This window comes from Poecilia latipinna, unplaced genomic scaffold, assembly GCF_001443285.1.
Source record: "Poecilia latipinna isolate Pla-1442-1.1 unplaced genomic scaffold, P_latipinna-1.0 Scaffold142, whole genome shotgun sequence".
NCBI classification, from domain to species: Eukaryota; Metazoa; Chordata; class Actinopteri; order Cyprinodontiformes; family Poeciliidae; genus Poecilia; species Poecilia latipinna.
The window spans coordinates 338,514-355,186 of record NW_015112758.1 but is presented as its reverse complement, the minus strand read 5'-3'; the positions used below and the strand labels follow the sequence as shown (position 1 = coordinate 355,186).

The 16,673-nt window shown below is 42.1% G+C and overlaps 1 protein-coding gene across 15 annotated transcripts in view; it reads right to left on the bottom strand.

The window, feature by feature from the left end:
- Positions 1-766: 766 nt before the first annotated feature.
- Positions 767-16,673, bottom strand: part of tns1b (tensin 1b) — a 140,282-nt gene continuing 124,375 nt past the window's right edge. For 9 of the 15 annotated variants that reach the window (XM_015029057.1, XM_015029058.1, XM_015029062.1 and 6 more), the window contains 16 exons: positions 15,090-15,271; positions 14,875-15,013; positions 11,564-11,659; positions 11,270-11,296; positions 9,601-9,781; positions 8,470-9,488; positions 8,156-8,242; positions 5,665-5,793; positions 5,492-5,584; positions 5,309-5,386; positions 5,165-5,233; positions 5,037-5,063; positions 4,643-4,811; positions 4,304-4,372; positions 3,306-3,335; positions 767-3,228 (listed from right to left, as the gene is read on the bottom strand). In XM_015029057.1, the coding sequence (XP_014884543.1) occupies positions 3,090-3,228; positions 3,306-3,335; positions 4,304-4,372; positions 4,643-4,811; positions 5,037-5,063; positions 5,165-5,233; positions 5,309-5,386; positions 5,492-5,584; positions 5,665-5,793; positions 8,156-8,242; positions 8,470-9,488; positions 9,601-9,781; positions 11,270-11,296; positions 11,564-11,659; positions 14,875-15,013; positions 15,090-15,271 (2,534 nt within the window). In that variant the 3' untranslated portion in view covers positions 767-3,089. The remainder of the gene's footprint in view (positions 3,229-3,305; positions 3,336-4,303; positions 4,373-4,642; positions 4,812-5,036; positions 5,064-5,164; positions 5,234-5,308; positions 5,387-5,491; positions 5,585-5,664; positions 5,794-8,155; positions 8,243-8,469; positions 9,489-9,600; positions 9,782-11,269; positions 11,297-11,563; positions 11,660-14,874; positions 15,014-15,089; positions 15,272-16,673) is intronic. The other 6 variants (XM_015029061.1, XM_015029070.1, XM_015029063.1 and 3 more) reach the window with 5 other exon arrangements.

Here is a 16,673-nt window from a genome sequence, read left to right as displayed (position 1 = left end):
ATTGCTAGTTAAATAGAGTTAATGTGCACCTTCGGGCGCCGTCTAATTACTGGAGTAGGTTGCGATTAATCACTTCTACGAGAATCAAATTTGACCGCTTTTTGGAAAACATTATGCTATGCATTTATTTATATTGTATTAGCTTTAGTCTAATCTAAAACGTTAAGAGCTTGTCAGACTTATTCCAGACTCCATATTTTTAAACCTTAATCACATAAAATGCCTCAATAATACAGCTCAAAATCCCGTTTAACATAAAATGGACTAATTTTCCTAAATTGCTTTATTTTTATTTATTTTACCTAACTTTGTGATGTGTGAAACTTATTTCGGGGGGTTGTAGACTAATTTATACAGGTTCAAACTTAAAATGGCTGAAGGTGGACTGATGAACCCTAACTGAATTATTTGCACAATGAATTAACATAATATTAAAAACTAATATTTTTTAAAATGTTAACCCTTTTATTAAAGGGCAGGCCAGCTCTAGAAACCACACACTAATCAAATATAGAAACTGATTAGGTTAAAGATTATTTTTCTATCTAATACCAACTAGAGTTAAAACTTTACAAGGTCCATGCACAAATTCTATCTTAAATCCTTTCTGTTTGTATTGTAATAATCTTTACACAACTTTCCTAAGATCCCAGTAATAGTCACCCAAACAAGCATATAAAGTTTGACTCTTTCAGGATATTTCTCCAGTCAACAAAATAAACTGACTCTTCATAAGTAAAATACACCAAAATAAGACTCCAACATGTTGATTTGTACTGCTTTTTAATGTTTTTATCAACCTGAAATGATAAAATGCATACCATGTAGCAAACCAAAATCAACAAAGCTCTTTACAGAAATTGTAGATCATTCATACACTCTACAGTCCAGACAAATCTGGACTCTTAGCTCAAAGTCCTTTTACTTCGGTAATTGTTTTGGAAGCAAAAACCGACGTTTTTAAATTTTTTTGTTGTTGCATAAGCCGAGTCAAGAGCATCTATAAACTACCGACGGGCCTGGTTTGAGTAAAACTGGATGCTGTGTAGAGATTAGTCTGCAGCATTACGGTTACAGTTGAGCGAGCAAGCCCCCAGCTAATAAATACATTCTAGATACAAAAACCCTGTAAGTGCTGCATTTTTTAAAAATTTATCATAAGGCTCCAAATATGTCTAATCGATCATCCTGCTGCCAACCAGTTCTTAATTTCTCAGATTTGATTTCGCATCCAACACAGTTAAAACACTGAATTAGAATCTGTTGTAGTTCTTGTTCTGCACCACACGAGGGCAGTAGTGTCTCATTTAACCTGACTGGGAGGATTTGGGTTTTCAATGTTGCACCTGCAGACGAAGAGTCCGGTTGAATCAGTTCTCATCCTGAAATCTTTCCTCTGTCTTTTGGGAATATGAGGAGGTTTAACTTTGTTAGGCAATGCATCAATGGAGCTGAATTGGGTTGAAATTTTGGGTTTGCATTAGGCCTCAGTCCTAATTTGCTGTGGTCTGTTGTGTTATTGGAGTGTGTGAGCTCTGGACGACCTGGTTTAACATCTCTATGTCTACATGTTCTGGTCTAGATGCAATTGCATTAATTTTCACAACCTTGCGCTTCTTTGTCCTATACAAAGCAAAGGCTTTGTATAGGCCAAGGCATTGAGGGTTCTGGACGGTCAGCAGTGGCCTTTTATGTCACTAAGCCCCATGAAACAATTCTTTCCGTCTTCTTAAATGATCTGCATCCATGTCAGACCGTTCCTCCTGGATGGTTAAGGTTGTGGTGACCCGTTGTGGTCAGTGAGTGGACCCAGTTTTACATTACAGGTAAAGAGATTCTGACCTGTTCATCATGGCTGCTGCTTTCATTGGGTAATAAGAGATTAAATAGACTCTGAGGGATCAGAATGAAATCCATATTAGACTGGACCTCGATACCATCCCACATACTTCAGGTGCTGAATGTGGATGATGTACTTTCTAGGCAGGTTCAAGGCAACAAATCATTTGTTTCTGGCTTCACTTTAGATTAACTCCAATTTGGACTTCAATAATATTTTATACAAAATATTTCCCCAATAAAACAAAAAACAAGAGTGTTACAAGAAAACAACACGTGAAAAACATTCAAAACGACAGTGATGCACTTTAAAAGCACACGCTTTACAACTTCTCAGCCATCTTCTCTGTTTTTAGTAATGTATACTTTATAATACAGGTATACAAGTTAAAATGAAGCAAAAAATAAATATCTTAAACCAATGGAAGTTTATATATAGAACTCATATATATCTATAGATGTAGCTTACTTTCGGGTAGGGTGAGCGTTCTGACTCGTTTCCACAGACAAAAACCCGAGAGCCGTAAAGAACGATCAGCTCTGAGCCTTTCAGTCATGAGCTAAACTGCTGCGATGGTGGCGGACATGAAGCGAGGGCACAGTGACGGTCATCAGCTTCAGTTCTGCATCTTTAAGACATCGTGGATATATTTTTTTCAAAGCTTTAGAAAACAAACGCCAGATGTCGTCTACTAGTCCTACTCCAAAATAAAAAGCCATTCAGAATATTTACAGACCCCCACCAGCTGCAGAATGTCCAACAGTGTTTCATGTAAGACAGCAGTGGTGCAGGATTGACCTACAGTATCAGTACATACAGACAGAAACTTGGGTTTTTTGGACTAAGCAGCCATATTTGTTTTACAAAAGAATACTTGTGACCCTCCCTTGGCGGTGCACGGTTCACACCCTGGACTACCTTTGTTAAATCTTTGGTTGAGCAGTCTGAAAGATAAACAATCCACCTTCACACAACTTCACTTCCTCCTTAAAAAACAACATAAAAATGTTAATATTTGCACACAATCACCCCCTCTTCCCTGGAGGCTTAATTACCCCCCATCCCACCGTCAAACACAGCTACCCCCCATCCGTCACTTCCTCCGCTCTGTTCTGAAGCCCAACTGAGAACAACCACACGTCTTAAAGGAGACAGAGCAAGAAAAAAGGCCGACATCGAAGAAGAAATGAAAAGCAACCAAAGGTTTTAAAGGAACCGGGCCAAGAGGGAGGGAGGTTCAGCCCGCTCCTCATCGGGTCTGCGAGGCGATTATCTTCGACACAAAGTTGACGATGGCGCTGGCCGGCTGGTCCAGGTCCAGCTCCGCGAAGATGTGGCTGACATTGTCCGTTGTGCTTCCCTGCTTCCGTGCCACGAATCCAAAGAGCCTGAAAAGAAACGAGAGATTTAAAGAGGAGAAAGGTCGGATTGGGCAGGAAACGCTGCTGATGGAGCGGTCACTCACTTGGCCGGGCCGCCCTCAGGTTTGCTCCATCTGGAAGGGTAAAAAATACACAAGTTAGGGAAGTTTTTTTTCATGACACAGAGAGAACTGTTCAAATGCAGAGTAATGATGAAACATGAACCTCTAGTCACAACTAAAGCTTCTTCACATTCCTCTAAGGAAACTAAATTGTAATTTTAAAATCCTTCTGATCTTTCAAAGGTTTTACTCCCAAAAATGCTTACAAATCTGCAGTCCCTTCATTTTCTAACAGATTCAAAACTAGATTGTAATTAACACCTTATTTACAATTGTTAGTCATCTTGGCCGAAATATTTTTGTTGCAAAAGAAAATTGTGGAGGTCACATTTCCTCTAATTTGCTAATAGTGAGCTAATTTTTCATTCAGCGCGTTTGCTAACTTTGAAAGCGTTGAGCACACTTAGCTTTCGCTAAATATTTTTCCAAATAAATTCTAAACAGTAATTTACTTGGCTGTTTTATGAACTTTCATTTGAGTAAAGTTTAAAATCTGTGTTAGACATTTATACACGCTCTTATTTTGAAGTCTGTTTACACAGCAGTTTTGTTTCCCCTCAAGTTTTCTTCAAATAAAACATGGACAGTAGAGAACAAGATATAAACATAAATGCTAAAGGTGTTATACAACATGTAAATTATAATGTCAAATTAAATTGATGCTTGAGGGTTGTAGTCTTTCAAGGGCAAATATCATTTGCATTGAAGTTTGATATGGTGTGTTGATATAGCACTTTAGGGTTAGTAAAACTAATGTTAATGATGCGAGTAGCACAGCTAACGATTTAGTTGGCGGTGCCCAACAGTGAATGTTGAATTTGTTGGAAATTCTCCAACAGTCCAGTTTTTACAGAGAAAAGTTGGTTACAGCTGCATAGCAACTGCTTTAGTTTTGTTTCACATTTTGTTCTTTGATACATGTAACAAGAAAAGGGTTGAAAACAAAAGAAATCATGACTCTAGATTTATGTCTGACTCACTTCCTGTCCTGAGGGTCTGTATTGCAGAAGGTGACGGTGTTAGCGGGATAGTGGCGTCGGAAAAAAAGCCTGGAAAAGAGGAAAAATCATGTTTGTGGATCAGTTTTATCATTGAACTGCTTACAAATGTTGCTGTGGAAACTTTCTACCAGAATGTTTTGGTCATTTTGAGTTTATTCACCAGTTACGTGATCTAAACAACACTCAGTTTGTATCTGAGAATGTGTGGTTAGGTAGTCTGAATTTAGTTCATTATGCAGCGCCATGTATCTCTGGTATGCCTAAAGACTTTGTGTTATTCTGACTGGTGTCAGAATGGGGAGGATGTTTCTGACTTACTTCCTCTGGTTGTCTGTGAGCGTGATGCCCTGGGAAGACACCTTGAAGTGCACAACGGTGGCGGTGGGGGGCGAAGCAGCAGCCAGCGTCTCAGAAATCGCCTTGGCTACAGCCTGGGGACCCGTCAGGGACTCCATCTCCACCGAGTTGATATAGAGAACGTTGCATGCTGGGAGGAGAGAGAAATCACCTCAGATGGATCAAACGTGTTGAGCAGGATCACCTCTGTTCATGCAGAAGAGGTTTTAACGTGGATCATGCTTCAGGAAGGAATCTGGGAGTTTTAGGAGGAAAATCATTCCACAGAAAGGTTACTGAGGAGATGCTGGACGCTGCTGTTAAGAACATAGACCAACATGTAAGATGCACATTCCAGATGTGAAAATGGCTTTACCATGGGACTCAGCTGGGGCCCTCTGCACTGAGATAACAAGGAGTCAGGTTGTGAGAATCTAAACGCTGCCTCTGACACCAGATAACTGAACTTTCAACAGCAGAATTAGATGCTTTTAGATGTGTTACCTGCTCCTTGTTTCAGCCTTTCAGCTAGTGGGTTTGTAGCTGTGACCTCTGGAGTTTCTTCCATCAGATCTACAGAAAGCACATTTACAACCTTAAAAAACCCCAAAGCAATGCTTCTAAACAGAGTGGAAGGTCAAGCAATACCTGTGGTAGGGATGAGGAGTTTGCAGGGGAGCGCCAGAGGTGTGATGGCATGCTGGTAGACCAGAGCAGAGAGACAACCTGCCAAACAGAAAAACAACTGTCAATTAATCTTTCATACTCAAAGTAGCATCTGGTGTTTGATTTGTCTAATTGTAGAAAGATGCCTGCTGATGTTCTGCTTACCAAAATAAGGCTCATTAGGGCAGCCTTTCAGCTTCACTCCTTTAGGACTGCTCTCAATCAGGAAGTGCCTCACCAGCTCGTTGGAGATGTCACCTGCATGGAACACAACAACCGATTAACATCGAACCAGTTCTCAGTTCAGCCTTAACTGGGGCATTACAGAAGCCTCCTACCTTTCTTGCTCTGATGCACAGAGGGTGGGGGGGACGCCACCTTCATGGCCAAGCCGTACGCCCCTCTGAACGAGTGGCTGTCTCTGATGACGAAGGCTCCCGGCTCTCTGTCTTTCAGCAGGTTGATGGCTGTAATCACACAACATATTTACGAATACCTCAGAGGAAGTGTGGATGTTGAGAGTAACATTTTGTCGTCTGAGCCCTGGGACCGCCTTCAGATGGTCAACCAGCCAATCGCTGTGCCTCTGTAGAGCTCCACTGAAAATGTATAGACAACTTATACAAGAGAATCTCTTATTATTCAATTTCCAGACACTATTCTGGTATAAACCTTCTAAAACACTGTTTCTCAACGCCGGTCCTCACGCCCCCCTGCTCTGCATGTTTTAGGTATTTCCTTGCTTCAGTCCAGCTGATTTCAATCGATGACTGATTAACAGGCGTTTGCTGAACTGCAATCAGTTGAGTCAGGCACATTGAAGCAGGGAAACCTCTAAAACATGTATGACAGTGAGCCTTGAGGACCAGGGTTGGGAACCACAGTTTTAGAACAGTGTATCATGAGATTAATGGCCAGATATTGATTTGCATGGATTTTAAAAATAATGGGCAAAAAGATGAGCTTTGTTCCAGCAGATGGAGTAACAGGAACATGACAACACTAGGGTCACTACTCTGGTTTGTTAATATTTTTAACAAAAAAACAGACTGTTGTAATTTCTCAATTTAATCTCTTAGCCATAGCAAAGTAGTGACACTAACTAGATTTGAGTGCTAACATTTAAAGATAGGAAGAAGCTAAAATGATGCAGATTAAAAAAATTTAAGTAAGCAAGCCACGGGCTTAGTCTCCAGCATGACAACTTGTTTCAGACACTCAGGAGACAAGCTTTAGTCCTGACTGGCGCACTTCTGCACATGTGACAGTTTAAGAGAGATGAATCAGATATTCAGTAATTCTCTACATATGCTGTGGTTTTCACTCTTTGGGACTGCACTAAATATAAACTGCATGTGCCTGATGTCATTGCAATTGTGCATGATTTCAAGATGATGCAATATAACGCAAGGGAGAAAAAGCATGCAGGATGGCTGGTGTCAACTGACCCAAACCAAAGACCACATGCATATTCATTATTTCTACAAAATGATGTTACAGGGCCACTGATATTATGTCCATCATCTCAGAGTGAAAACCATGAAGATTTAACCATCTGTGCAGCATTAATTGAAAACATAACACACCTTCTAAAAGTATGTGAACATCCCAGCTTTAACCAAGCCTAAAGAACACAAGATAAACTGTAAATGACTCCTTACTTGAATCATAATGCAAAACAAAAAAAGGAATTTTGAAGTGGTTCGGCCAGTGTCCAGATTTATGTTTGGTGGGTGAAGCCAAGGGTGCATTCGCAGCAGCTCTGGTTCTGTTCGAATGCAATGCCAAGTGGACTGGGGATTGCCCCAAAACCAGGAAGCGGACTGCAGTGGAGTACAGAATGGCTAAATACAACCAACACAGACGTGTATTGAGCGCTAGCAGGAGAAATGGCTTGTGTTCTTGCACCAAAGACAAAAGCGAAATCCTACAATCAATAAAATCTAACACCACTCCATTTTTATTAACAGTTAGTGAAGAAGGAGGTTGTGCTCAGTGTCGGAGGTTTTTGTATTGTTTCCTTCAGAGCTTCTTAGTGCAGCGGCCCCAAAAGAGAGGAGATAAACGATTTCTTAAAGGGTGTGGTTTGTTTGATACAATGCAGTGTGAAAGTGAACCATACCTGCTGAAATGTCAATATATGTTGCAATTTTGGTCAAACACAGTGCCCTAGACAATCAGGCTTAAAAACATCCTAAAAGATAAGTTCATATCAAGAAGGGCTTTTCCACCGGTGAGGTTTAAGTTCTTAACCGGGGTTGGTGCTAGAGCCAGTTCCTCACTGCTTCTATGAAAAATGCATGAAGCATCCTGATCAACCTGAATTACTTCAATTGATTACTTTTATTGAGGAGGAGCAGTGGCTCTACTTTGTGCTCCCCTCAGAAGCTGAAGACAACAGAACCATAGATGGTAACCTGAGAATAACAGACAGTCCTTTCCTTCGTAACTACACCTTCAGATACAGTTCATGAACACAAAACACTCCAACCCACAGTAGGAACAAGACAAATTTGTTCTGAAAATGTGGATACAGCCAGAGCTTTGGGCATACAAAGAGAGAATAGCCCTTGAAAAAAATAATTTCACCCCACACAAGATACCTCAAGGGACCTGTTTAGTGATCCTCCTCCAGATCCACAAAGTACACATGGTCAAGACAACCAAACAATAATTTATTTAAGTTAAAGATCTGGTCCAATATCCCCCAGCCAGGATTAAAATCCACACTGGTCCTTCTGAACGTGAGGAACCTCTTTTCCAACAACTAAAACGAATTACCCCACGGAGGCTGAAAATGTGAACGCGAACAGTCTAAAAGCAGCGTACCTTGCTCCCTGGAGATGTCCGGCTTGTACCAGAACTTGGTAGTGTCCTGAACAAATTTAACATTCAGCTTGGTCTCCGGGCTTCCATCTGCAGTAAGAATAAAACTATGATGAGAACCTTTGTTTGTGAAAGATGTGATATGATGATATACAGTTATAGAAAAATGCTTGAAGGCTCTTTTATCACATTATAAATATTGTCTTGAGGACATGACAAATCTAAATTCAGATATTTATTAATTCTGCTAGAGGTTGCTTGGAAGGAACCCTCTGAACATCTGGATAAGTATGCTTTCTCTAAATTTATGTTCTTACCATGCATATTGAACCGTGAAAAGTCTGAGAGGGTGTGGAAGTAGCCAGGAGTACTCCCTCCACTCACTGGGGACATGATCTTCCCATTTAGCGTCCCATAGGACGGTGCTCCATTTGGTCTATCGCCACTCGACATGCGTCTCTTTTCTGGGAGCTGTGGCTGGAAGCCAGGGGCTGGGCTACCCTGCCTGAAACCTACACTCATCCCCATCGTCCCCCCATCCGAGTAGCCAGCAGGGGAAATTGGAAAGGAGGGAGTAGGTGGCCCCTGATATCCCGAAGAGCTACTCTGCCTCGACAAGTTCCCATGTCTTTCATCTGGTGTGGTGTAACCACTGTGCATGGGGTGACGATCTAAACTGGGGCTTCTCTGGGACATTTGTGTAACAGATGGATGACAGCCCAACACTGGGCTTCCTTGAGTGTGTGTGACAGATGGCTGTCGGCTAAGCACAGGACTGCTCTGAATGGGCTGACCCAGGGAGGGCTGCCGGCTGAGGATTGGGCTGTGCTGAGAAGTCTGTCTGCTGAGAACTGGACTGCTCTGTGCTCCCTGAGGCAGATGATGACCAAGGATTGGACTGCCACCATGATCTGCCATTACTACCTCAAAGTTGTTGGATGGGGGTTTTTGACCTGTCTGGATGAATCCATCTTGTTTGACACTGAAGTTCTGCTGCAGGATGGGATTATAGTTGGAGCTGTGGATGTTTGGTTGTAGCTGAAGACTTTCATTGCCATGTGTGGTCTTTGAGAGCTCTGAGAGAGGTGGGCTGGGATCAGAGCCTGGATAGCTTCCCAGTAGGCTGCTAGGACTAAGATAGGACAGTGTTGGGGTTGTAGATCCAAGGTAGGAAGAGGTTGGAGAGCTGGAGTCCAAGTAAGGAGAAGTGGATGGATTTAGGTCTTGATTTGATGGCGTGCGAGTAGGGTACGAACTCTCTGGAGGGTGTGAGTGGAACCCAGAATCAACAGTCGGTTGGGAGGGAGTGCTATTGCTGCTTTCTGCTTGGAGATCTCTACAATTGAGGGAAGAAATCTGTTAGTTGGGTTGTATGGGCCGCATTTGCCTGGTGTATGAATGTAGCTTTAGTTCAAGGACCAGAAGTTGGCACTATGTAACTGACTTACCCCTGTGAGTCCTGGATGGGACTGCTGCTGGATAAAGGTGGGTTCAGTGTATGAGTGGTTGGGCTTGGACCTCGCTGCTGACTCTTGATGTCTCCAGGTGGACTAAGGCTCCGAGGTGATGTTGGTGGCTGTCCGCCTACCACCGCTGACCTCGCCACAGACTCCACATAGCTTCTTGGGCCTTGATTTAAAAAAAAAAAAAAAAGAGTGTAAGATTTAAATGTAAAGCCTCATGCTGTACATTGTTGATGATAGGTTTCTGATTTGTGTTTTTATATATTTTTTCCCTTGAGCAAGAGATTAATACAAGGGAACAATCAAGTCAAAGGAAAAGGAACTAATAGCGAATGCTCCTTTTTAAAAAAGAAAGAAAAGATGAGTAACTGATGATGCCGATGAGGACAACTGAGACGGATCTTAAAGGGCGTATCATCACCATCAACAGTCAGAAAACTTACAAACCCTTTAAATTAAGACAAAAAGGTTTTTTTTAAATCCAGTCAGTTTTTTTAAACACATTGAGCCTTTTGATAGATGCCCACTAAGACAAAATGGCATTACTATATATATATATATATTAACAATGATTCGTTTCTTGGAACTGAACGATGCCACACAAATTTCTCTGTAGATAAAAAAACTTTCTCAAAGCCGGGATCAAGTGGATGTGTGCCCTCTTATTGGAGGAAGAGAAAGGATAGAGGGAGCACGTCCAGGAAATGAGGAGGAGCTCTAATGGAAGTAAACAGAAGTGGGAAACTGGACAATGGGAATTCCTATGAAGGAACAAACCAAAGCTTGAGGGATAAAAATGCAACACATCAGACGTAGCTATTCACGAGAATTAAGTTTAGCCGGAAAAAACATCCATGCTAAAAATTAGCTGTTGCAGCATGTTTCTGTGACTGAGCCAGATTTTTCAAGTCTGGTTTGTTTGGGGAGGTGTGAATGTGCAATCAAACTCTAATAAGGAACCAAAAAGGCAAACTCTGGTCCACCTACAAACCTAGGTTTTGACTCAGCCGAAGTGAACTCTAGTGCAATTCTAAGGCATATGTGAATGCCAAGCGGACCAGAAACTGTTGTTTTCATGTCGTTTCCTTCAGTGGTTCTTGGTGCAGCACCACCACAGGTGAGTAGGTAAACTGGTTGCTTAAATGGTTTGGTTGGTTTGACTCTGCAATGTGAAAGAGAATCCGCAGGATCTCAAAATGGAACAAATATTGCAGTTTTGGTCCCCAATAAAACTGAGTCTGACTGTTGGGTGTGAAAACACCCTAAATCTCTGGGTAAAGTTTTGGTCTGTTTTGTTTCTTTTGACTTCTTCCTCCACATGAAATGAATCACCATATTAACCTTCACTTTATGAACTCCCATTCAAAGTGCAGACTATGACTACTTTTGTCATGGTTGGGTGTTTTTTTCTGTTTTTGCATTGCTACCCAAGTTTTGTGTTTTAAAATTAACACTCTGTGCCAACTTTCATTTGTGTTCCCGAATGTCATGTGTGTTTCAATTGAGGCAGGTTTTTTTGGTGGGGGGGGAATGGACCTGTCCTGAGCTATTAGCCTGAACAGAAGTTATAAAAGTGATGATAAATGCCTTTTAAGATAAATGAGGTGGCTACTGATTATGAGCTTGAGTGCCAGCAACAATCTCTAATCCTTACCTTCCTCCCTTTCACTGCTCTCATCATCTGTTTGGCATCATTGGAGATAACCAGAAACAACATATTGTGAAGAACAACATGATGTAGGAATTCACAGTTCTAGTAATGGTGGTTTCATCTTTCTTGGAGCTTACAGCTCTAAGCAAATCAACATCCCATCCTTTTGATTTAAACATTCTTTTCATCGTTGTTTCTTCAGATGACCTGAAGGTCTTGTTACAGTGATTAGGAGGCCACTGCACAGTAATCCCTGACCTATGACCCTAAAGACATCTTCATGGTTTCAGGACCAACCTGAGCCTGTTTGGTGGAGGAGGATTTCTGCCGGGTTGTGAGGCCTCAAGCCCAGGGCTGACAGGGGAGTCTTGGCAAGACCAGGAGGAGACCGACCTGGAGGGAAACGGGGCAGTTAGCACCACACAAAGACAGAGACTTACAGCCATGCTGACAGCTGCTACCTGTTGACCGTATGACTTACAAACTGTGGTTTCATTTAGGATGCTATTTTTATTTCTGTCAACTCCTAGAAATGTGATTTGAACAACCAACCAGGTAAGGAACCGTCAGCATGTCTGGTTGGTACAAAGACAGACATATTCAGGTGGGTGTTCCCATGCTTCATGCTCTGATGGAGGATCAAAACATGCATGTGACCAATCTCAGTCAACTCTGACCCAGCCTAGTTGAACAAGGTGCATTAAAGCAGAACCAATGAACCTATGAAGAACCTCTGATTACAGGTTTTGGGGTCTATGCCTGTCTGGACCCATGAAGCAAATCAGGCATTAAACATTAAAGATGCATAAACACATCCAAGTTAAAACTGAAATAAAGTCAAAGAACCTCTGATCATAAGAGGTTATTATTAACATAATAGTGCAATACCTGCTTGCTCCTTTTGATTGACACTTTTTTCCTACCAGTTCAAACTAAGACATTTGATTTACAGACTCATACATTATCAGTTAAACAACTTTTAACCTTTTATGAAGATGTACTAAAGGCTCTCCCATTCTTCATCCAAAGCGTTGAAATCAGTTCCATGATAAAAGCTGCATTATCTTGTTGGCAGGGAGGTGTCTTCCTTTCCTCCTCGTCTCTCATCACCAGACTTGAGTCGAACTATTTTCCACAGAGCTCTGTGCAAAATGTTGGGAATTTGTCCAGAAGTTTGTTGCCATGTTTTATGCAGATTTTTGCCCTGATGGCAATGTTACTATTTCGCTTCAACTGATCCTCTTCTACTATCCGGTTTTATGTCTGCAGGCAACATGAATAGTCTTAAGGAGCATTTCAGACATGGTGATGGATTATGGTAATTTGTATGGATATTCACACAATACCTACAAAGATTGTCAAAATGGCTAAAAAGCTCTTGAATGGAAATAGCAGTGTCATTGTCAATGGAAGAGAAGAAACGTGTGGCTCCGTGGCATTTACTCCTGGAAGCACCAGGGTGACCCCAGGTGGTCTGCGTCTTGTATGTAAGGTGTGAGTAATACCAACATCCTGCAACCATGTGACTGCACGTCCACTGTTCAGCTTTGAATGAAGTATGGGACAGACTCGACTCAATGCAACAACCAAACACTGGTGAAATCATGTTTCTGGGAAAAGATTTTATTCCTGCTGAATCACTGAGATGATTCACCATTTTTCATGCCAAAAAGGTAACAATGAAAGAAGCAGGTTGTGGCAGTGAAACAGGGCAGCAATGGGAACTCAGTCACAGGAGCAGGGAGAGCAGCAGCTGCTGAGAGTTTGGTTTGTAAAAACATCATTTCAGTTCTCACTGGAAGCTTTGGCTGCTCTGCAGTCTCATCACAGTGCTGCTCTCGTGTGATTTTCACGCCAAAGCCGTGCAGGGCTGTGATAAGTGATGGGCAGGGAGACACTCAGGAACAGAACAGGGTTCAGGGGTCAGTATGGCTGACGGGTTGGGACGGTGGGACTCCCAGCGAGTGCCGTGCGTCCTCCACTTACCAAAGAATCGCAATCAATTCTTTGAAACCACACCTTTTGGTGATAGATGGTACGAGTGTGGAGCGACATGAAGACTGAAGCACCTTCAGCATCTACTACTGAGAACAGACTGCACTGATCCTCAAACATGCACTTTCAACAAGACTGGCTGGAAAATTGGTCATTTTTACTTCTACACTGCATTTTGTGTCAAGCTGAGAAAACTCTGTAATGTTCTTAAGAACATCATTTCCTGTTTAGGATGACGTAAAGACGACAGCAGAGGAACTGAGCTGTGTAACTAGCAACTAGGCATGGAGTTGTAATTAGGCTAACTTGGGTCCAAAACGCATCACTTGCATCCGACTCGGCAATTTTTTCCTGACGAAGACTCAACCACAGCAGTCTCTCTATGGAGATCGAGTATTTGCGAGAGAGAACTGGAAAATCCCGCCAACATAAACACAAGTCAGTTTGGCAGTGAACTCTAAGCTGCTTGAAGAAGATCGCCGTGTCACTCTTTAATTTATTTTGGTAATTCTGAGCTCTGAGTACACTGCTTTTTTCGGCGAGTAAAAGATTTAAGTTTGCATATCCTCCCAAAATGCACATGTTTTACTTTGCCACTGTGTCTCACTCATGACATTCCCCTCAATTTGCTGTGTGACCAAAATAGACCCCAGGGCTATCTTGGTCCTTGGAGATGCATCCAACCTGACTTCCTGTTGGATCAGGCACCAAAATGGATGCGGTGTGCTTTGGCCTCTAGGCTACGTTCATATACAGGTGAAGGCCACCCATAGCCCATCTTTGCCTGGCACTCTGAATTACCCAATTCAGATCTATTAACCTTAAAATAATCTGATTTATGCCACTTTTATATGCGGTACAAATCAGATACCTATCCGATAGTTTTTAAAGTGTCCGAAGTCTGAATGGTCATGTTTCATTTTATGTGTCGTTGACGTGTTACATGCATTGTCAAACTACACCAGAAGAATCCAGACACAATAAATCTGAACACAAACGATGGCTGAAGCAAGCAGTGCTGACTCTTTGGATGGAGCTAATCAACAGAAAGACAGTTGGCTACTTTAACTATTTGGGATAACAATTTGATCCAAATTAGAAAATCAATCCATAGACGGCGGCGTCCATTGTTGCTTCCATAAACAGAAGTCTGATTACGGTCACGTTCCGTTAGTAGAATGAACAAACGCAACAAAGTCATAATGGAGCATCAACATCTGCTGTGTGAACATAAGCTAAGACGTCTGAAAGCCTGAGACGAAGCTGAAATCCAATGAAGGAACATCATTTCTGCATGTTTTTCAGAGGTCATTTTGGCAAAAGGTTAACTAGAACAGAACTTCATAAACTGAAAAAAGTTAAGACAACATGACCCATAAGACACTAATAGAAAGAAGAGTTTAAACATCTAGATTGAATGGTCACATTTTTTACCAGCATTATAATCCTTCAAATCTTCTTTGCTGTTTTTTCATATGGGGGAAATCTCAAACGGGAAGAAAAGTTGGTTGTAATTTAACTTGTATTTTAAAAATGATCAATCATGTATGAATCACATGAGTATCTAAGTCAAAGCTCCACAGTGCCATCTGTCAGCCGGAGGGGGCACTTACACAGATTGAAGTAAGGGGTTTGCGGTGAGACGGGGAAGGCGGGGGTTTGGGGTAACGCCTCACCACCAGCTGTGGGTGTCGGACTGATGGGGCCTCCCTCCATCTCCTCAAAGGCCTCCCGGTAGCTGTGCATGTTTTTCTGTAGAGGCGGAAAAAGATCCAATCAGAAAACAATCACTTTACATGTCTTGATGCATCTGCAGCAGGTTTTCTACCTCCTTGGGCCGGCCCCCAGGGTTCATGGCTATGGCGCTGACGAACTCTGGAGAAACGCACCGCACTGGAGAACGAACAGGCACATCTGGGGACAGCGCGTCATCAGAGTGTCCCTCACTGGTGATGCGATGTCGGGGAAGGATTGTCGGTTCATCTGAAGGTGCTGAACGGGCCTGGACCCCTGAGGTGACGTATAAATGAGGGTTAAAGGTCAGAGATGAGAAATGCCTGTTGGTCCGAGCAAAGCATCCTTTCATATACAACATGCACGCTGGAGAAAGTTGCTAAAGGAGCAAACGCACACAAACACTTTAGCATTATATCCAATAAATGCTGTTAAATTCTCAACCTGGGTGAATACAGTCATAAACAGGCTCCTTTTTTCATCAAATCGAACACCGGCGGCTCCTCAAAGCGCTGAGTTAAGCTGATTTTCATTAATCTGCTTCCACTTGGAGAGCCAGGCAGAAAGTTAGCAGCATTACAACAACAAACAGGACTGGAGTTAAGATTGTTATGCAAATAGGCAACAAACTGTAAAGTGGAAGGTTGGAAAAATGACATGAAAGCAGAAACAGAATCAGTGTGTTAGATCATCACATTTTGTGTCAAGATGTATTTATTGGAGGAAAACAGGAAAAAAACAAGTTCAAGACGAAGAACATTTTAGTTTGTGTTTGTTTGGAGGCAGTTTCCTCTGCAGCTCTAAGTTACCAAGACAATCCAACAGATGCTTTACATCCAAATCAAGTATTTCATTTTCGCCCTCTTTATTACTGACGGAAGTCCTTTAAAATGTGTAAAATGTTAAATATTTATTTAGTGAGCCAAATATATAGATTGAAGGCAAATATTTATTTTTAAGCTAAATATTTAGTTTGACAGCTCACTGACACTGCTGGTCTGATCCAATACAAACTATCAGAAGCGCCAATAAACATTTTATTTCTTCAACTTTCATAACAGTTTCACATTAGGTGGCCATATTGGATTATGACTCTGTGGGAAACCTCTAGCTTCTGAGCTAAAGTGGAAATGCAGTTTACTCTGCTGCTGTGTTCAGTCTGCAGACCCTGAAGACGGAGCGGTGCGTGGGCGAACGCCTGGTCTCAGCTGTAAATGGCAGCGTTTCTCCAGACTGAATGGAAAAGTGGAGGACACAACATGAGAACAGCTGTTCTACTCGCCTCATATTCAAGAAAAATCTGCTTTTTTTCTGGTTTTAAAACTGAAACACACCCACTGAGGCCCAGATGTGTCCAAAAACACATACCTCCCTGTTACAGTACGCTGTTACCGTGGTAACGGCTAATGGTTAACAGCTGCTGATCCCAGAACTGAGAGATCGTCACACCTGCTCCTGTTGGAGGCTGAAGACACTCCTGTTCAACCAAACTAACTATTCCTGAAGTAAAGGCAGCTGTGATGTAATGTGACTCCCATCATGACCAAATTCCACCTCTGCGTTTGTGTTTGTGTTGAATCTCTGGGAGGATCTTCCTCCGTGGTGCAGATTGGGCTTCCAGAGGACAAACTCAGGTCCGCTGATGCTTCCAACCAGGACAACTGTGGTCTGCATTTAC